Raw genomic sequence first — 21,714 nt, forward strand, 5'->3', positions numbered from 1 at the left:
TTAAATATGTGCACAATTTTCCGCTACATCAGCAACGTAGCTTTACTTAAAGATGACTTTTTGTAGCACTGGAAAGACTTTAAAATTGATTCTAATTAAACCTGCCCAGCCCGAATTCATCAGAAAATGATGTAGTCTGCTGTGGATTGTGGGAATGGAAAGTGAGGAAGAAGGGGAAGGTGGGCAGGGCCAAGAGTAACTGCACCACTGAAGGGAGGGGCAGCAGAGGAAGAAGGTACAGAGATGTGAGGATCCCAGGCAAGTGTTCGTGTTTGCACTAGGGTGACTCGAGGACAATATCTTGACCTATCATATGAAAAAGAAACGCACTGTAACATGTATAGTAAGTTTAGATAATAAACAATTAAAAGCTACTTGTAAGGTCCTAATTATCAAAAATCTAAAAAATTGTAGTATTTTTAGAAGTTTATGTAAAAATCAAATAATGAAGTATTTTACAATACTGTGATATTAAGATTATAAAAGATATGATTGAAATTTCTCATTATCTGGGTCATCTTAAGTTTGCTGTATTAAAAAAAATCCTTACCTTGAAAATTTTTATGGTTTTAATTTTTCCAGTGTGTCTTACATGGGGGCCTTTGCAAAGGTCAATTAGTGGACCGCACCTATAATGAAATATTTCAGACATGCCCAGATATAGTTATAGTTTTTTGGACCATTCATTACAAACTACGTTTTCATATGTTTTAAATGAAGGATCTCACTTATTTGTACATCTCAGGTCAATGTTTATTTAGAGACAATTTAAATAATTTAAATTAATTTTTAATTTAGTATGAAGAGGCAATTTATCTAGCCTTACATCCCTGTCTTGCCTCTTTTGCCCAAATTCAAAAGTTATAGAATCTTCTGAAAGTAACTGTACATAAAGACACCATTTTTCATTGTCATATGCCAAGGCTCTTAAAAACCTTTCACTTCCATAAGATCAAAAAGCCATATCCCTGCTCTACACTAACTTTCAAAACCAAAATTACCTACAATTTATACAAAATGCACTAACTTGATACCTTACTTTAAAAATAAACTTCTCCAAACCCATAGAATGTACACCAACAAGAGCGAACCATAATGCAAACTCTGGACTCCATGTGACTATCCATCAATTGTAACTAATGTGTCAGTCTGCAGGGGGTATTGATAGAGAGGGAGGCTGTGCATGTGTGGGGTAGGAGGTATGGCAGAAATCGCTGTACCTTCTCAGTTTTGCTGTGGACCTAAACCTCTTCTAAAAAATCAGGTCTGGGGGCACCCGGGTGGCTCAGTCGTTTAAGTGTCTGTCTTTGGCTCAGGTCATGATAGAGCCCCAAGTTGGGTTCCTTGCTCAGTGGGGAGTCTGCTTCTCCCTTTCCCTCTGCTCCTCCCCCTGCTTGTGTGTGCGTTCTCTCTCTCTCTCCCTCAAATAAATAAAATCTTTTAAAAAATCAGGTCTGTTTAAAAAGTAAATAAATTTCAAGAGTCTTTTATTTGTTTTTAGGCCCCCTGGTGTTATGAAAAAATGCTTAATTGTCTTTTGGTTTACTGAAACAGAACACTGACTTACAATGCAACTCTCAGGCAAAACTTTAGGTCAGAGATGACACTGCTATTAAAACACATGGTGGGGAGCCCGGGTGGCTGTCCATTAATCGTCCAACTCTTGATTTCGGCTCGGGTCATGATCTCAGGGCCGAGCGATGGAGCCCCGCATCACAAAATGGGCATGGAACCTACTTAAGATTCTCTCTCTCCCTCTCCCTCTGTCCCCTCCCCCCTGGCTGCGTATGCTCTCTCTAAAAAACAAAACAAAACAAACAAACAAATGAAAAACACATGATACTGTTGCTGGGGATTCACTTGCCCCTCTAACAAACAAGGACCCCCAAACCTTAATAAGCACAGACTTTTCAAGTACAGAAACATTTAGAAAGTTAAAATACTAATGACACTGATCAGAGGGAAGGTCCTTAACATCAACTAATTTAAGGAAAATTTAGTAAAGAAAGTAAGTTTCCTTAACTATTCCAACGAATTTAAAATATTTTTAAAGTTCACTGGTTAAAAAGTTAAAAATTACAATGAATACATAAAGGGACTGGTTTATTCACCAAAGTGGAATAAGCTTTAAAGATGAAAATATCATTTCTTTGAATGACCAGGCCTTATTGTTCTTTGTCCAAGACGGAAGTGGTAAATCAACGCTCAGAGGAATAGAAGGAATACCTCATTAGTACGAAAGACTTCAATACTTTAATCTTTAAATAACCCTATAGAAAGAAAATAAATTCATTTTCTAAAAATTAAGCTGACAGAATAAGAAGTGTCAGTGTTGGCCTGAGTAAAGTTCAAGAAAATAACCACAAAGGCTCAAGTATTAGAAGCCAGAATTTTAAAACTTAGCATATCTTTTCTATTTCATCATGTATCTTTAAGCTTTAAAATGCATATACTAACATTTATTTGAATTACAGGTAATGAATAATAAAACCTTATCAGCTCATTGGAGAATGGCAAAAATAAGGTAAGCATGGTACCCCGCTTCAATGTCAAAGGGCAATGAGTTCATATTATAACGTGAGAAATGCCCTGTGCACAGTTTTGCTTAGAGGGGAGATGACTTTACTTACAGCACAATTAAACCCCAGAGCCATAAGTACTTGTCCGTGGAAAGTAAATGCCCTTGCGGACAATATGTGTGATTCAATTACATAGGCACGAGATCTAAGATGGGACCGTGAAGGTCACAGAAGCAGCCAGACAGCCAGAATACACAGACATGGAGGACAGAAATTACCAGTCAGGCAGCTTAAAAGATGCACAAATAAAAAAGGGGCTCAGATGTTAAAGGAACAGAATTAGGTCATGGTGGTACTGACCTCACTTGCTTCTTCCTACCACTTGATTTGCCTTTGGTTCCCCAATGTTGGCTTTCATTGTGTTTCATCATGACTATCCAACTAACGCATGAAAGTTAATGCTCTTGGACTCCAGGAGATGGGGAGTACAGTAAGAGGCAGAAAATCACTGCGGGAGGAAGAAGGCCCGTAACAACTCCTGCTGCCACATACTAAGAATGTGGGAGGATAAAACAAAATTCCCTTCCCTAACAGCCGCCCCCTAAAACGGAAGGCACTGGGCAAACACAATCTCACCCACATGGAGAAAGATGACATCACAGCTAACATCCGGAAAACAAAAATTCAGGTTTTAGCCTGATAAATACAAATGAAGAGGGAATAATTTCCCTTTGCTGATAACATTTCAGAGTCCCAAACTAAAGTAGTAATATCGACTATGCAAATTTATAAATACACCACCCCCCCAAAGACCAACGGCTCCTACTTCTAACACCTTCAAGTTTACTATGCAGCAGTGCTTAAAACCTACACACACATTACCTGTAAACTGTCGTAGTTGGAGTGTTAACTTTCTCGTTCAGGATGCGGCACTTAAATTTATTGTACTACAAAGAAAAATATATTTACATATTATTACGTAAAATGCTTAAGTGGGAAAAAAAAACTTTTACTTTTTTCAACAAACACTGAATGGGTGCCTACTATGTACTAGGTGCTAAGACCCGGGGAATACCAAGAGTTCACAGCTTAGAGCCGTAGCATCCAAACTGGGAGCCACAAGCCCGAGTGGCTACTGAGCACTTGTAATGGAACCAGTCTCAAATGAGAAGAGCTTAAGCGCACGGAATTTCAGACACATACTGTGAAAGAGAGAATGTAAAATAGCTCATTAAGTATTTTTAGGTTGGTCACATGTTGAAGTGATATTTTCTATATAATGGGTTAAATAAAAGGTTATAAAAATTAATTCTACCATTCTTTTACTTTTAAAATGTGGCTACCAGAAAATTTAAGATTACATATGTGGTTCAGATTCATGGATCACATTATATTTCTTTAATTTTTTTATTTAAATTCACTTAGTTAACAAAGAGTACATCATTATCACATATTTTTATTGAACAACACTGTTCTAGAAGATTCTGATTTTTTTTCATCTCACTTTCAAGAATGTGTTTTAGTTTTTTTTAAATTCCAGTGAGTTAACATATAGTGTAATATTAGTTTCAGTTGCACAATATAGTGATTCAACCCTTCCATACAACACCTGGTGCTCAGCCCAAGTGCCCTCCTTAATCCCCATCACCTATTTAATCCATCCCCCACCCACCTTCCCTCTGGTAACCATCAGTTTGTTCTCTGTAGTTAAGAGTCTGTTTCTTGGTTTGCCTCTCTCTCTTTTATTTTCCCTTTGTTCATTTGTTTTGTTTCTTAAATTCCACATATGAGTGAAATCATGTATTTCTCTTATTTAGCTCAAACCATGTCTTGCTAGGAAACATTTCATTCTTTTTTTTTTTTTTTAAGATTTTTACTTATTTATTTGACAGAGACAGACAGCCAGCGAGAGAGAACACAAGCAGGGGGAGTGGGAGAGGAAGAAGCAGGCTACCAACAGAGGAGCCTGATGTGGGGCTCGATCCCGGAACGCCAGGATCACGCCCTGAGTCGAAGGCAGATGCTTAACGACTGTGCCACCCAGGCGCCCCGGAAACATTTCATTCTTTTTTATGGCTGAATAATACCCCATTGTAAATATACACCACATCTTCTTTATTCATTCATCAGTTGTTGGATACTTGGGTTGCTTCCATAGTTTGGCGATAGTAGATAATGCTGCTATAAACACTGGGGTGCAAGTATACCTTTGAACTAGCATTTTTGTGTTTTGGGGGTAAATACCTAGTAGCGTGATTGCTGGATCCTAAGGTAGCTCTGTTTTTAACTTTCTTTTTTTTTTTATTAAGTTATGTTAGTCACCATACTGTACATCCTTAGTTTTTGATGTAGTGTTCCATGATTCATTGTTTGCATATTACACCCAGCGCTCCATGCCATATGTGCCCTCCTTATTTTTTTTAATGTTTCAACGGTTTTTTTAAATAATTTTCTTTATTATATTACGTTAGTCACCATACAGTACATCCCTAGTTTTTGATGTAAAGTGCCCTCCTTAATATCCATCACCGGCCTATCCCAATCCCCCACCCCCCTCCCCTCTGAAGTCCTCAGTTTGTTTCCCAGAGTCCATAGTCTCTTGTGGTTCATTCCCCCTTCTGTTTACCCCCCCTTCATTCTTCCCTTCTTTCTCCTACCAATCTCCCTGCTATTTCTTATGTTCCATAAATGAGTGAAACCATAAGATAATTATCTTTCTCTGCTTGACTTATTTCACTTAGCATAATCTCCTCCAGTCCTGTCCATATTTTTAACTTTCCGAGAACCTCCATACTGTTTCCCCGAGTGGCTACACCAGTTTGCACTGCCACCAAGGGTGCAAGAGGGATATCCTTTCTCCGCATCCTTGCCAAAACTTGTGTTGTTGAGTTTAGCCATTCTGACAGTTGAGATGTGGTATCTCATTGTGGGTTTGATTTGTATTTCCCTGATGATGAGTGATGTTGAGCATCTTTTCATGTGTCTGTCGGCCATCTGGATGTCTTCTTCAGAAAAATGTCTATCCATGTCTTCTGCCCATTTTTTAATTGGATTACTCTTTTTGGGGGGTGTTGTTTGATAAATTCTTTATATATTTTGGATACTAACCTTTTATCAGATATGTTATTTGCAAATATCTTCTCCCATTCAGGTTGCCTTTTATGTTGTTGATGGTTTCCATTGCTGTGCAGAAGCTTTTTATTTTGATATAGTCCCGATAGTTTATTTTTTTTTAAAGATTTATTTATTTATTTCTTAGACAGAGAGAGAGACAGCCAGCGAGAGAGGGAACACAAGCATGGGGAGTGGGAGAGGAAGAAGCAGGCTCCTAGCGGAGGAGCCTGATGTGGGGCTCGATCCCATAACGCCGGGATCACGCCCTGAGCCAAAGGCAGACGCTTAACCGCTGTGCCACCCAGGCGCCCCCCAATAGTTTATTTTTGCTTGTATATCCCTTGCCTCAGGAGACATAGCTAGTAAGAAGCTGCTACAGCCTCTGTCAAAGAGGATCCTGCCTGTCTTCTCCAGGATTTTTACGGTTTCAGGTCTCACATTTAGGCTAGAAGATTCCAATTTTAACTACATGAAATAAATAAAATTCTGAGGATACAGCTGCATTATTAATTTGCATAAAACAAAAACAAAGTTTATAGTAAATGACATCGTTACATTAAAAACTCAGAAGGCACTTTTCCTTTCTTTCCTGTTTCATCACTACTACCTTGGTGCTTTTTATTAAATAACTATTTAAAGGGGATAGTTGTTGAGAGAAAAAAATAGATCTGTATGATTTAACTGTTTCATACTTACATGTTCAAATCAAATCATTTTTCTTCACAGAGATTTGATTAAGCTTAGCTCTTAAGAGTAGCTGCAAAAAGGCAACCCACAGAATAGAAGAAAATAATTGCAAATCACATTTCTGATACAGGATTAATATCCAGAATATATAAAGAACTCCTATAATTCAACAACAAAAAACAAATAACCCAATTACAAAATAGGCAAATAACTGGAATAGACATTTCTCCAAATAAGACATACAACTGACAATAAATACATGAAAATATGCTTAACATCCCACGTCATTAGAGAAATGCAAATCAAAAGCACATGAGATACCACTTCACACCCATTAGGATGGCTACTATCAACAAAACAGAAAACCACAAGTGTTGGCGAGGGCGTGGAGAAACTGGAAGCCTTGTGCACCGCTGGTGGGAATGTAAAATGTCGCAGCTGCTGTGGTGAACAGTCTGGCAGTCGACAAAACAGAGAATTTCCATATGATCCAGCAGCTTCTGGGTATATACCCCAAAAAATTGAAAACAGGGACTAGAACAAATATTTGTACCGCCATGTTCACAGCAACACTTTTCACAACAGTCAAAAGGTGGAAACAGGGGCGCCTCGGTGGCGCAGTCGTTAAGCGTCTGCCTTCGGCTCAGGGCGTGATCCCAGTGTTCTGGGACCGAACCCCACATCAGTTTCCTCCGCTAGGAGCCTGCTTCTTCCTATCCCACTCTCCCTGCTTGTGTTCCCTCTCTCGCTGGCTGTCTCTGTCAAATAAATAAATAAAAAATCTTTAAAAAAAAAAAAAAAGAAGGTGGAAACAACCCAAGTGTCCACCAGTGGATGAATAAATAAACAAAATGCGGTCTATACATACAATGGAATATTATTCAGCCTTAAAAAGGAAGGAAATTCTGACATATGCTACAGTATGGACAAACCTTGACGACATTACACTAGTGAAATAAGAAGGTTACAAAAGGATAAATATTGCAGGATATCACCTATATGGTTCTAAGAGTTGTCAAATTCATAGAGGCAGAAAAAGGGAAAGTGGGGGGCGCCCAGGTGGTTCAGTCATTAAGTGTCTACCTTCGGCTCAGGTCATGATCCCAGGATCCTGGGATCGAGCCCCACATCGGGCTCCCTGATCAGTGGGAAGCCTGCTTCTCCCTCTCCGACTCCCCCTGCTTGTATTCCCTCTCTTGCCGTCTCTCTCTGTCAAATAAATTAACCCTTAAAAGAAAGAAAGAAAGAAAGAAAGAAAGAAAGAAAGAAAGAAAGAAAGAAAGAAAAAGGGGAAGTTGGAAAAGGGAGTTAGTGCTTCCTAGGTGTGGGGTTCCAGTTGGGGAAGAGGAAAAAGCTCTGGAGATAGATGGTAATGATGGTTGCACAATATGAATGTACCAAATGCTACAGAACTGTACACTTAAAAATGGTTAACATAATAAATTCTCTATTTTGTGTATTTTACCCCCCCACACACACACAAACGAGTAGCTGCAACTTTACCAAGCCCAAATCTGTTTTTTAATTCAAGACCACAAAATTCACAATTCATGTGTTCAAATTACATGCTTTCTCCGATATGATTTAAAAAATAAAATCAGGGGGCGCTTGGGCGGCTCAGTCGGTTAAGCGTCCGACTTGTTTTCAGCTACAGTCATGATCTCAGGGTTGTGAGACTGAGCTCCGAGTCAGGCTCTGCACTGGGCTGGGTGTGCAGCCTGCTGAAAATTCTCTCTCTCTGCCTCTGCCCCTCTCCTCCCCCACCCTGCACTCCTGCTCGCACATGTGCACTCTCTCTCTCAAAAATAAATAAATAAAAATTAAATTAAGAATATATTTACATACATTGGTCAAAATAATATAAAGAGAAAGCAGAAGTATTATTGAATTTACTAGTCTAATATTAACAATACTCAAAATTAATCACATTTATAAGCACACGCATGAAAATTATTCACCTGGTCCTTCATCTACATATATCTGCATTAAAATTTTCAGGACATAGTGGGGACATATCACATTGGGTGACTAGTGACAACCTGACAGTGGGCTGCCAAACTGTCTGGAACAATGTGGCAAGCAACACTCAATTATTTGCTAAAAAAAAAGAAAAGCTGTCTATGTCAATTAATCATTTTTAATATTCCCGGAAAAAGGTTTTCTTATTCTAAAGAGTTTCCTGAAATTACCTTAAACATTTCGAGGAGCACTTCCTTGCTGACTTCCAATCTTTCGAAAGGTTGCTTTTCTTTTATGATAGTCTTACAGATGTTCTCCAGGGCTGACAGCTCTGTGCTGGACACCGCTCTAAAAAGAAGAGCAAGTGAGAGTCAACACAGATTTCTCAGCCATCCTGCAAAGTCCTTTTTGCAGGCCCTTGTCACTGACACTGAGGAATTTTGTGTTTTATTGTACCAGGACTTCAGAAACTCATACGTCCACATGCAAGGCAGATAATCTCATTCCTCAAAGAAGAATCCAGAGGCCCCAACAGAGGAAATGATTTGCCCACAGTGCTTCTCTGCAATGAGGTGTGCAATTTGAAAAGCCCGGTTAAAATACTCCCCGGTTAGACTGAGCTCCTTTGAGACCTGTTCTTCGGGTGGTCTACCTTATACTTCACGCATCTACATTTTTGTTCAAAAGAGCTGTAGTAAGCTCACAAGTCCCCGCCCTCGGTGACTGTGCAATCCAGCTTGGGAGAAAGATCTGGGTGTGAACTGCAGTGTCCAGTCTGGCACTCACAGGGAATGGGCCTCCGTGAGCCATCGGCTGACCTCTTTCAGCTGCTCCCTGGTTAACCCTCATTCCCCTCCACTCACGCTGGCTTCCTTGCCTTTCCTCAAACAAGCCAGGCATAGGCCCACACCAGGGAGGTCCCAGAGGCCTAGAACGTTCTTCCCCCAAATGTCCATAAATACACCCCACTCACCCACACAACAGCCTCAGAACTTGCTCCCTTCCTCCATTCTGGTCCTTGCTTCAACACCACTTTACCTTTCCTGACCCCCTCTCATGGCACACACCTCCCCACACCCGGTTTCTTTTCCTCCGTACCACTCATCACCACCTAATAGTAAATGGCTGTTAGTGTGTTTACTGTCTAAGCTAACCAGACTGTTAGCTCATGGGAACAGACTAATCTGTTCACTGCTGATCACCAGCACCAAGCACAGTCAAGAAATCTTGCTGAATGAATCTTGGGGTGATGGTAATAGGAGGTGAAGCTGGACAAGGTTGTATGCAGGAGCAATCCAGTACTGGGTGCTCAGTTAGGGACACCACTTGAGCAGTGCGGTGGTGACAGGTAAGGACAAAATGTACCGAAGTCAACCAGCAAGAGATGTTATGGGTCTAATTCAGGCAGAAGTACAGAGGAAGAGGGAAGGATGGGAGAACTATTAAGGAGATAGAACTGGAAGAGCTGGACTGAGGGAGGGACAGGAATTGGAAGGACCCTCAGGTTTCAGCTTTGGCAGCGAGGCCTTAAGAGCTATGGGGAACACAGGTGGTGGGCTGGGGCCGGGCCTGTTGCTAATGATTTCAAGCACAGCCCCGCCGAATGTGAGGTCTCTGTGCCCTACTCTGCCTGGTCCTTATCTGCGTGAGATGTCTGGCCAAGGTGGACGGCACCCTTCATTATCATGGAGCAGAACTGAAGCACCCTCTCTCTGGGGATTAAATTTGAGATTCTGTTCTTAATTTAGTACTATGCTCTGGCAGGTCTCATGTGAGATAAATAGTATTATTACTTCCTTCTGGGGAGAAGAAAGAAAGTTTGAGAAGTTGCTCTGGAATCTAAACTCATAAAAAAATAATTTTCAAACATAGCCAGACCATACTCAAGTTACAGAACATAGATACATTCACTAAGTTAACATGTAACCATTATAAACGCATGCGTTCGGAAGTGACTATGCAGCGGTATTACCTGTCTCCAATGAACATGTCATAATAAAATCCATTTTCAATGGGTGGACCATAGCACAGGTGGCCTCCGTAGTAAAGCTCCATGGCCTCCCCAAGAATGTGAGCGCTGGAGTGCCAGTACACCTGTGTGGAACACAGAGGCCAGTGGCTATCGAATTACGGCATGGAAAACTGTGAGGACAACCACACAAGGAAGCAAGTGGATAAGCTTTAAGGGGATAAACACCAAGACACAGAGCAACATCAGTTTGAAAAGAAATGCTTCAATGCCCACGTCGAAGAGTACACTTTCTGCGTGCTCCTGGCAGTTACGCCAGGGCCACCAGCTGGGTTCTCTGTCCCAAGTCGCAGTGAAAACACAGCTCCAAAACCACGTCCTTCTGCGCATCTTCCCTCGCAGAGAGGTTGTGAAACCTCAACCATCTGCTTGGAATGCTGAGCAGTGTAGCCCTGTTCAGCCCAGAGCGGAGGAAAGCCAGGAGTGACAGATACTGCCTTCCTTCCCTTTCTCTCCAGGGACAGCCTCGAAGCTGAACGCAGAGGGCCAAAGTAGTTTGCGTCCACAGAGCAGTCTTCACAGGATGAATAGCTTTGGACAAGATGGCTCTGGTGGGAGAAGAGTGTGACCTGGGAATGCCTGCTGGCTGCCTGAGACCCCCGGACAGTACACACGAGTTTATTTACCACCGTCCAAGGGCCGCTGATCAGGTCTACAAGGTCAGCAAGTTGGGTTTTGAGTTCCCAAGGAATCAATGGTTTACAGATAAACTAAAACTAACCGAAGTCACCAAATAAATGTAGGTGCCGAAGAAGCAAGACAATGGAGTCCCCTGCAGCAGTTTCTTTCCCATAATAAATAGGAAACATCACAGTTAGAAAGCTGTTTGACAAAATAAATCAGAACAGAGGGAATTGGCTGGCCGCGCAGGCTATGGGCAATCCCAACCCGCAGCATTAGGCTAGGGGAGGATCTGCAAATGGGCCCAGAGCATTGGTCCCCGGGCAGAGCCCCTTTGCTTTGGATGGTGCCAAGAGGGCAGACTAACTGCCAACATGAACCCAAGTCTCTTCTTTGGTGCACTGTCCACACCTTGATATTTGTTGAGCCAAACACTGTGTTAGGTGCTGGGGATAAAACAGTGAAAGAAAAGGAGTCACTGGTCCCAGGCAGTTCGCAGCGCAGGGTGGGAGAGACAGGTATACACAAACCAGCAAGTGCATAAGCACAGGGTGAGAGGAGGATTTAAAGGGAGATGAACACAGGGCACTGTAAGGAAGAATAACAGTGAAGGCTCTACCTTCACAGGGAGTCAGGAAGGCCTGTGTGGCTAACATGTAAGGGAAAAAGCAGCCTAGCCTGCGAAAGGCTGCAGAGGGAAGAAAGGGCCAGCAACTATGCAGGCCTTGAGTTGAGTTTTATTCTACATGCAATGAGATGCAGTGAAGGGTTTTAAAGCAGAAAAGAAATTATTCAGTTTACATTTTAAAACATCGTTTGGTAGCAGTATGGGAATGGATTTGAGGGGAACAGGACAGCAGGTAGGCAGTTTCTTGGATGGCACTATAATAACACCATCTAGACTCTTGGACAGCGGCAGTGGAGACGGGGAGAAGCGGGCAGATTAAAGATACATAGGAACGTAATGGCTTACTGATGAATTCGAGACTGGCGTGCAGGGAGCGTGCAGTAATGACACCAGCCTCTGGGACTCCAGGTTGAGAAATTAGGTAGGTCGCGGGGGCGTACACTGAGATGGGCAGACAGCGAAGGGAATCCGTTCCGGGGCTAAAATGTCCCACAGGGGACATACTAAAGATTCCTGTGCGAGCTCCGGATGGAGATGCCACATGGGCAGCACTGTACGCAAGACTGAGACGTGTCTAGCGACAGACAGAAGGATTGACAGCAGCCAGTTAATAGACAGGACAGCCTGGAATGGGAATCTAGAGAGGGTGCTAGGACTGAGCACCAAGGAATTCTTACTCTGCGGGCAGATGGCGAAGACTGAGAACAAACCGATGGTGGGGATGAAGCCAGAAAAGCAGGGGCGCCAGTAAGGACCTTAAAAGAAGGGCGTGGTTCATTGTGTCTTCCTCTGAGAGAATCCAGAGGATGGGGGGGGAGGGGACTGGCCATTGAAATGGGGGGTGAAGCCCGAGTCACGCCCTGATGTTCTGGAAGAGACCACTGAGCGGCGCTACAAGCACAGAACTGGCCGCTTTGGTTCTTACAAGAATCTGCTTTTCTGGTTCACACCTCTAAGTGCCACCAAGTACCTTGTGTTGTCTTGAGCATGAGATCATAGCTGCACATCACTGGTTTCCCTGGACTTCCCCCAAAGATTTAAAGGAGAATGATATACACCTACATATATTGTTACCGGACACTATGTTTACAAAAGGAAATACCATTAGATATGTTTTAAACTTGCAAGCTGTATCATTTTATAAAATGCCCCTTGTTTGCATATTTATCAGCTTTACGTGAATATTCTTCCTCTCATTTTCTATATGAACTTATCTAGAGGGCAGAGGGTGTTTCTTCAGTATGTTACGTTATGCTCTAAATATTCTTATAAATAGAATCATCTTTTACAATAGAAAAGTCTTAAATTTTTCCGTAAGGCAAAAAATGCTTTTAAAAAATCATTAATTTCTCATTTTTTTTTAGATCTGAGTTTTCAAGATTTGCTTTTCTATATGGTTTCTTTTTCATGAATATGTGCTAAATATTCATAAGTTAGTTTGTGTTCAGTATCTTAATATGTTCATAGTAACAGGAAAATAAATTCCAAGAACAACAACAAAAAAATCTTTGTTACTAAATTACATTAAAAGAAGAATCAAGATCTTGGAAAAGTTACTTCACCATTCTGAGCTCTGGTTGCTTCATCTGTAACAGAGGGATTAAAACAGTGCCTGCGTGCTAGGGTAACCGGGGACTCACGGGGCCAGGGTCACTTGGTAAATGTCTGGTAAATAAACATTTGGTAAATGTTTTTGACCATTATCATTTGCATCAACAACCACACATATTTATGGAAACCCTACAATCTGATGTCAGATACCATGTTATGAGCATGGCAAATCAGAGGGGCCTGCTGTTTCGGCACTCGAGAAAGATTTCCCATGATAACGAATGTTTTCTTTTTCATGAGGTCACTGCATGCGAGGAGGGAAGAACCTCAAAGACGCTCACATCTCCATGGAACATTAAAGTTGGTAGTTCGTCCACCCCCTACCACCCCAGTACCTGGCAGATTGAAAAGGTTCAACAGCCAACTGTGTAAAAAGAGTCTCAGGAGCGACACCTGCAGGGGAACGAAGAGCCAGCCAGTGTGGGAAAGTGCAAGGCTTTCAGGCAAGATCTGGGCCCTTAGTTGAGAATCAAAACTAATTGCCCCACCAGTTATCATGGCGGCTCTTTGTTCCAGCCCCTATTTGACTTTGTCCAGAAACTGACACTCTCTGAAACCTCTAGGTGTTTGTTTTCTTGTTTACTACCTCCTCCCACTGCATGCAAACTCTTGAAACTCTTGGAAGTGGGAGTCTCCATGCCTTGTCCACTGCAGCCCAATAGTGTCTGATACAAGCCTCCAGGGCCTCAGGTGCGGGTCAGTTGACTGAAGGAATTTATAAAACTATAAAGTCTAGGGATGACATCTGGGATGAAGTTAGTGGCAGCTGTTAACAACTCATGAGAAAAACTAAATAACACATATATGCTATGTATTTCTTCTAAAAATTGCTCTTCCTGAATCAATTTTAAGTGTGATTTTATTAATATTGTATTATTTAGCTATTGAATTGTTATACCTCACATATTTTAAACAGAAAAGTAATTATAATATGCTTCTTATAAGTTTGGGTTAATAAATCAAGAAATTTAGCATAAGTTTCAAGATTAATGTAACCTAAGCTAATCACAGGTTAGGTTTTAGGCTGCATGAAGGGAAACTGCAAAGTTAAGGTAACGATGCATATCACAGACCTACATGAAAATCTGGTATTTTATAGAATATTACATTAATAACTATTTAAACTATCTGAGTTTTAATGTTTTCCAATTCCCCTACACTTATTATATTACAAAGTAGATCCATTTTTAAGAATCTATTAAAAATTCATTTGGAATATACATTGATTATTATAATAAAGCATTATAGCTTAAGGAAGCAATTATTTTTAAAAAAATGATAAATAGGGGCTTCTTTAAAAGCTGGTATATATTTATACACATTCATTCCATAGAAACTCATTAAATACTTGCCAAACACCAATAAAATTTAAAATCTTATAAGGTTACAGAACTCATTATTCTTGACTTTATTATGTGTCTTCATACATAATATTGTTTACGACATAAATACCCAAAGTTTCATTGATTGGCTTTTAAATACTTACAGCTTGAGCTTCCTCATTATCAAACGTAAGCAGCTCTAGAGTGGAATCCCCTTCCAGTGGACGGTCCAAGTCCCATAATTCACCATTTACTTTGGCTACAACTGTGCTTTCAGCCCGTTCTGGACTAAGAAGAGAAAAGTCACTTAGGAGTTAACCTTATCACATGCTACAATGATTCATTAAAACAAAAGATTAGAATAATTTCCAGGGTTTTTTTTTTTAAGTAAATAGAAAGTACAAATGTAAACTAATAAAACAGATTTTTTTAAATTTTGTAACATTTATTTTAAATACAAAAGTAGTATACATCCACTGTAAAAAAAAAAAACAACACAACAACAACACTTGGAAAACAGAAAACACAAAGAATAAAACAAAAATCATATCTAAATTTACCAACCTGAAATAACTATTCCTAACATTTTAGTATGTCTTTCTATTTATTTCTGTATTCACCTCTCCTTCTCTCTCTCACACCCCCCCACACACATTCATTGTTGTTTGAAAATTACTGACAAAAATAACATATTAAAAACCTGGAAAACACAGAAAAGCAAAGAAAAAAAAAAACCACCCTCAATCCCACCACCCAGAAATTGCTGTTAACATTTTTTGTATGTCCTTCCACATTTTTTGATAAATATATATACCAATATAAAAATCTAGTAATAGTACCATTCTGTATGTTACTTGGTAATGTAGTTTTTAAACTTAGTAAGTCACACATTTTCCCTGACAACAGACAGACTTGAAAAACACACTAGTACTTAGTTGCAGCAGAAGCAAGACTTGCTTACTGAACCCTCTGTGGCTGGGTATTTTGGTTATTTCTTTGTGGGGGTTTTTGCTTTGTTTTGTTTTGGCAGTGACAAACAACACTGAAGTGAACGTTCTTGAACATACATCTTAGCTCCCAACCATTTTCTCTGGAAAACTTCATGAAGTAAAACTGCTGGGTCAAGGGAAATGTGCTTTAATGGCCTCTGTTGGAATATACTGCCAAATTGTCTGACCAAGAAAGGTGCAAGGGTACCCTTTCTCGTTCCCCTCATAACGTCGGGTACTATGAAACCACGTCCTCTTCCCAATATTATGTTTTAACTTGCATTTCTGTGAGTAACTTGAGTAGTGGTACAGTGCTGTGGTTAAGAGTACCTGCTCTGGTATCAGACCAACCTGGGTTTGAACACTGAACATCGTACTCTAAGCCTCGGCTTTCTCATCTGTAAAATGGGGATTTATAGGACCTTCCTCATTCACTGATTCTAAGGATTAAATAGAGCATACTCACAATAAAAACTTCTTAATAAATGCTAGTTACTGTTATTAATGAAGTGGAATTTTATTTTCATCTTTACTAGCTTTGTAGACTGTTAAGGGTTCTTCAAATCCATTCTTTCCTTCTTGTACAGGAGTTTGCAGCCTTCCTTGCAGCCAGATGTGGCCGTGTCACTAAGTTTGGAAGCAATGGATACAAGCAGAAGTGGCCTGCAGCACTTCCGCATCCCAGCCTGAAGACAACGGAGAGCCCTTCTCCATGCCCTCCCCGCCCTCTGCACACCACAGCACAGGCGTGCTGTTCCCCTGGACCACGCAGACAAGCGCAACACTGGACATACACACAGATGGTCCCACAGCCAAACAGATGGAATTCAGGTCTCCAGATGACTTATGGAGAAGAGTGCTGCCCTGCCAAGCCGGCCCCCCACACGTCCACACTGCTACAGGAGATAGACTTTGATCATATTTACGCCACTGTATTTTTGTGGTCTCTCTGTTGCAGCAGCTTAGCCTGTATCTTAATTAATACACAAAAGTAAGGACCTGGAGGTGAGTAACAAAACCAAAACACGTGGCACTGGCTTAGCAAATGGGCAGCGAGATGTGGAAAGCCAACAGCCTTTGTCGTGGCATCATTTGGTATTTGATAAGTATCAAATATTGATAGATATTTGATTAAATAGTTGATAACATATTTGATAAAGCCTGAAGGCAAACTAATGTGCTTACAATGCCTGCGCCACACAAGGAAACAGGCATAAAAAGGCAGAATGTCGGTAAACGCTGGACAGCTACTGCAGCTTTTGCAAAATACCACCAGACCGAGCTCAGCCCGGGTGGGAATTATCTGGTTTGCAGGCAGAGATGGAAGGGATAGGACTTTGCCAATAGAGGCTCTGCCTGTGGCCTGTAATCCAAACTGACTAAGAGTCCAGAAATGTGAGGCTGTGCCAGATGGGAGAAACAGTCTTTTGTCCCAAATGGCACGAGGGACGGCCCTTCTCGAAGGCCACACATCAAGACTGACAATAGGGGCCAGGCCCTCTGCAGGGATCGGAGTAAGGGTGCTGCCCTCCCACAGCCTGTTGTTTCATATGATCTCAGGCCATTGAACTGTGGGACAGAGGAAGGAGCCACGCACAAAAGGCAGGGGGAAAAGGGGTGAGAAGTCTCTGTCTAGACTTGGAACTGATTAGAAGCAAACAGCCCAGAAGCCTCCTATGCTGGAGTGAAGGGTACTGCCAAAGGACAAGCCCAGCTGACAAACACCTGTGACTGTGTGATCCTTTAAAGGAGCTCTGAACCCCCAGGTGTGCACCAGCAGGAACTGGGTGCTGCCAACTGTACAACCTCCAGAACAAACTCCGGGACAACCTGTACTTCAGATGTGGCTAATGAGGAGGATGGACAACTAGGAACTCACAAAGAGCAAGATCAGGGCCTCCAGGGGACTGTGGACCAGAAAACAAAGGGCAGCCAGACAGGATGACCCAAGCACTATGCACTGCCAGGCTGCGGGCCTCCCGATCACTGCCAGCAGGATCTGATGGCTTCTCTACGCTACTGGATGCCCTATTGCTCCTTCCTCTTTCTTCCAAATACACTTCAACTGTGATAGCCTCATGTGTATTACAGCACTGTACATACATGTGGGGTGGGCAGCCCTGTCTATCAGCTTGTTACTAGAGCATAATGGGCCAGCCTAACGGGGTGTTCTGCACATCACTTGGAAATCCCACGCTTTCAGCTAATGGGACCTAGAGCTGTCTCATCTAGGGAGGGACCAAGTGTGCGGGATGATGAAAAAGGGATCTCACAGATTTCTGGATGTCACAGGGGCACACTGTGGCAGACGTTGTCCCCTAAACCATGCTTTCTCTCTTCCACAGGGAGAATGCTTTAGCTGGACACGTGGCTGACCAGCAGGAACGACATTTCCACTCTCTCTGACTGCTAGGTGTGGCCAGGTGACTAAAGGTGAGCTAATAGGTTGTAAGAGGAAATTGGAGTGTGCCATTGTGGGGTGTGCCCCTCAAAGCATCATTGTGCCTCAGCTGTCTTCTCCCTGCCTGCAAGCGAGTCTATGAGCCCATGAACTCAGCTTCCACCCCTAAATATGGACAAACCGTGACCTAGGGGATGGCAGATCAACAAGGCAGAAGGAAGCCAGGCCCATAAATGACTGCGTGGACCAGGGATGTCCACCAGCCTGGACTGGCCACCTCTGGACTGTCATCTGAGAGACTGTGAGGTCTACCTTATTCAAGCCACGGTTCTTGGCGGTGGGGGGGGGCGTCTCTTGCGACAGCAGTTTAGCCTAACTCAGTGGTTCTCAGACTTGGACTTGCATCAGAAACTCCTGGAGGGGCACACCAACACAGAGACTCATTAATTCAAGAGGCGTGGAGCAGGGCCCAAGAATTCGCTCTTCTAAGTTCTCAGGTAATTCTTATGCTGTTGGTTTGGGGACCACACTCTGCAAACAATCTTTCATGAGCTACTATGAACTGTTCTTTGCTCTGTTTTTCTACAGGGATACTTTCTTTTCTTTTCGTTTTTTAAAGATGTTATTTATTGATTTGACAGAGGGAGAGCGTGTGCGCAAGCAGGGGACGTGGCACAGGGTGAGGAGGAGCGGGCTGCCCACCGCACAGGGAACCTGACTTGGGGCTCAAACGCAGGACCCCGGGATCATGACCTGAGCCGAAGGCAGACACTGAAGCCGACTGAGCCACCCAGGCGCCCCTCTACAGCAGTATTTTCTTAGGATACATGGCTATGTATAGAATTACTGGGTCCAACAGTTCGGGTTTGCATGTTTTGAAGGCTTTAAAAGTTTGAAACAGATGGGCCTATTTATCTATCCTCCAGCAGGGCCACTTCCCCAAGACTGTATCAATATTAACTGCTATTCATAAACCTTGGACAAATCGAGAACACATAATAATTTTTGTTTACACTTCCAAGATGATCTCTTCCTCTTTTGAAGTTTTCATCTTTTTCTTATTAATCTGAAAAACACTTAGAGAGCAATCTTTTGTTTTTTATGGTACACTTTTTTCACATCTGTCATTTCCCATTTTATGTGTCATTTTTACACACAGCCATTTTTCTTAAGTGTTTTATTTTATGTGCTGTTTGAATTTGTCCATCTTTTCCTTAATGATTTCCATGTTACATGTTATGCTTAGACTCCCCCAGACCAGGAATAATCATCTATGCAATCAACTCTCAGTTATCTAAGAGAACAGGCAGTATAATTTAATAAAGCTATTAATTTCTCATTTATTTTCTATCCAGCCACCTTACTGAACACTTACTTATTCAGATAGTTTTCCAGTTAATACTATTCTCTAATTCACTTTTTTTTTTTTAAGTAGGAGCCCAACATAGAGCCCCACTCACAACCCTGAGATCAAGACCTGAGCTGAGATCAAAAGCCTGACACCCAACCAACCGAGCCACCCAGGTGCTCCTCTCTAATTCACCTTAGAGCTCCCTCCTTTTTCTAACTGCCTGAGTTGAATTCTTAGTCTCTTTCTTCTTCTTCTTTCTTATTAGAAAAGCCTTTGACACTACAAATCTGTTTCTGAGCAGTACTTCGGCTCTATTCCACAGATTTCTGATATATATATTCTCATTAAAGTATTTTCTAAAAATTCTGTGGTTTTTATTTCCTTTTACCTTATTTTGAAGAGGTTTGTTTTTTTAACTTTCAAGTTTTATTTTGTTTTGTCTTGCTATCATTTAATATGTACTGAGTTCATAAGGGATTTCATTTTACTCACAGAATATGTGAACTGTATATTTCTGCATGTAATTCGGGTTCTGAGGACCCAAAAACACAATCATGTGTGCTGAGCGATCTCGGTCTGTAGACCACAAAGACTGGTGAGCAGCCAATAAGTCCCCCTCACAGTGTGATTATTCAGGCACATATAACCCTAATGTTTACTTATATGATCTGTCCAAAACCTGTCCAAAGACAGTTAAACCACTCCTGAGTGTCTACAATTTTATATTTCTGATCTGATGCTACATTATTTCACTCCTAAAGGTCTGGGACAAATAGTCATTGTAGATTATACTGTTTGTCTATTTTTGAAATAAGCCGCCCATTTGATTATTTTGGCCCTGAATTCTGGTGTCTCAAAGTAATATTATGATCACTGCTTTCTTCTTACCAGGTTTGCCTGATATACCAGCTTTGTTCATCTTTTGGTTTTGGCTAACTTTACTTTTTAGACACTCCCGCAATCCTTCTATCATGAAATTTGACTACAGGGTTTGTAAGCTGGTACCCTCTGGAAATGTAGATTATTAAGGGTACAATGAAGAACCTGTCCTATAATCAAATAATTTTGCTTCCCAAGTTCAAACAGGTTTCTTCAATGCAGAACTTCTCAGTCTCTAATATGCCAACATGCAAACTGACTCGCCATGGAGAAACATATACTTATTTTTGCCTCAAAGCCCATTTTTCCCCCCAGCACACCTAATCATCTCTCCTGGAAAACAGGGGAACAGGCTGGGAGAGGCCATTAGAGTATAAGATATGATGAGATGGAAAAAATATATATAATTTTAATCATAGTCTTCCAAGGAAATCTAAAGATCTCAATTGTTGAAAAAGCTTGCTTTTTAAATAGTGAAAGGCAGTTTTGAGCTATAGCTTCCATAGAATTATATTTAATACCGGGAATTAACACTGGTCAACTTCACTAATGTATCTAATTTCTAGGAAAGTCAAAGTACTTATTCCAGGGTTGATAATAGCTCTAACACATATACCTTCAATCTATAATAAGTCATTTTGTACATTTCTAAAGGCACTTTTGTTTTCAGAGTATTTTTCATATGCAGTATTTCACTTAATTTTTACAACCTCATTAGGTAAATGGGAAAAGCATTACTATTCCACAGAGATAAAAAGAAACAGGCTTGGAAACTGTCAGGGATCTGCCCAACGTGGTTCAAAGAACCACCTACAGTTATTTACTGGTGGGATGATGACTAGACTTAGAGTTAAGTCCAACAAAAGATCTGTAAAATCTCGTGGAAATATCTTGATGAACAAAGTCGATGTAACGTGACCTGTCAATGATTATACATTTTTCTCTACTGTGTATTTTTCTTAAAACTTTAAAATGTGGACATTTTAGAGAGGAAGAGATTTTATTCTGGCATTCAATTACTTATTTAAATGCCCTCTTTCGAAGCCAGAGGGAAAAAATTAATGACATTTATTTTATTCACGTAAGAAAAAAAATATTCTCGTGGTCCCTGAGGAACACGCTGTCACCAAGCTCTGGCACGATACTGAATAATGAATATCTTCTCCAAACTATGATTTACCTAATTTCAGCGGCCACTTGATAAGGTGTTGTTTTCCAGACTTCCCCTTCCACTGTTTTCCCATCAGCCACTCTCACTGTGATCACATTGCTTGTATTCCCCTTTTTGTCAGTAACGGCAAATAAGTGTTGATGATCTTTCTTCAATACTTCAAACAGCTTCAATCTTTCCTTCACAAAATCTGGTTGATTTGTCACCTGAAAGTCATTAGAATACAAGAAGGTTAACATACGCAGCCCACTTTTTTCTACCCATTCAACCTGCAGTAAGCCTCACCCCGTCCCCCAAAACCCCCGGGGTTATTTCCAACTCTCCTCCAAGTCACTTCCCACCACCTTCTTAAGTCTCAGGGTCTGGCTCAAAGCCCACCTCTTCTAACTACCACATCTCCCTTCACCACATGCTTAATGCTCATGTATGCACA

The 21,714-nt window shown here is 41.3% G+C and overlaps 1 protein-coding gene across 2 annotated transcripts in view; it reads right to left on the reverse strand.

The window, feature by feature from the left end:
• The window catches only part of TARS3 (threonyl-tRNA synthetase 3), a 69,801-nt gene that overhangs the window by 46,161 nt on the left and 1,926 nt on the right, over nt 1-21,714 (reverse strand). For both annotated transcript variants that reach the window (XM_034667957.1, XM_034667958.1), the window contains exons 3-8: nt 21,291-21,487; nt 14,655-14,778; nt 10,252-10,373; nt 8,510-8,627; nt 3,402-3,466; nt 551-629 (exon numbers count right to left, since the gene is read on the reverse strand). In XM_034667957.1, the coding sequence (XP_034523848.1) occupies nt 551-629; nt 3,402-3,466; nt 8,510-8,627; nt 10,252-10,373; nt 14,655-14,778; nt 21,291-21,487 (705 nt within the window). The remainder of the gene's footprint in view (nt 1-550; nt 630-3,401; nt 3,467-8,509; nt 8,628-10,251; nt 10,374-14,654; nt 14,779-21,290; nt 21,488-21,714) is intronic.

The sequence above is a fragment of the Ailuropoda melanoleuca genome, chromosome 9 (genome assembly GCF_002007445.2).
Source record: "Ailuropoda melanoleuca isolate Jingjing chromosome 9, ASM200744v2, whole genome shotgun sequence".
NCBI classification, from domain to species: domain Eukaryota; kingdom Metazoa; phylum Chordata; class Mammalia; order Carnivora; family Ursidae; genus Ailuropoda; species Ailuropoda melanoleuca.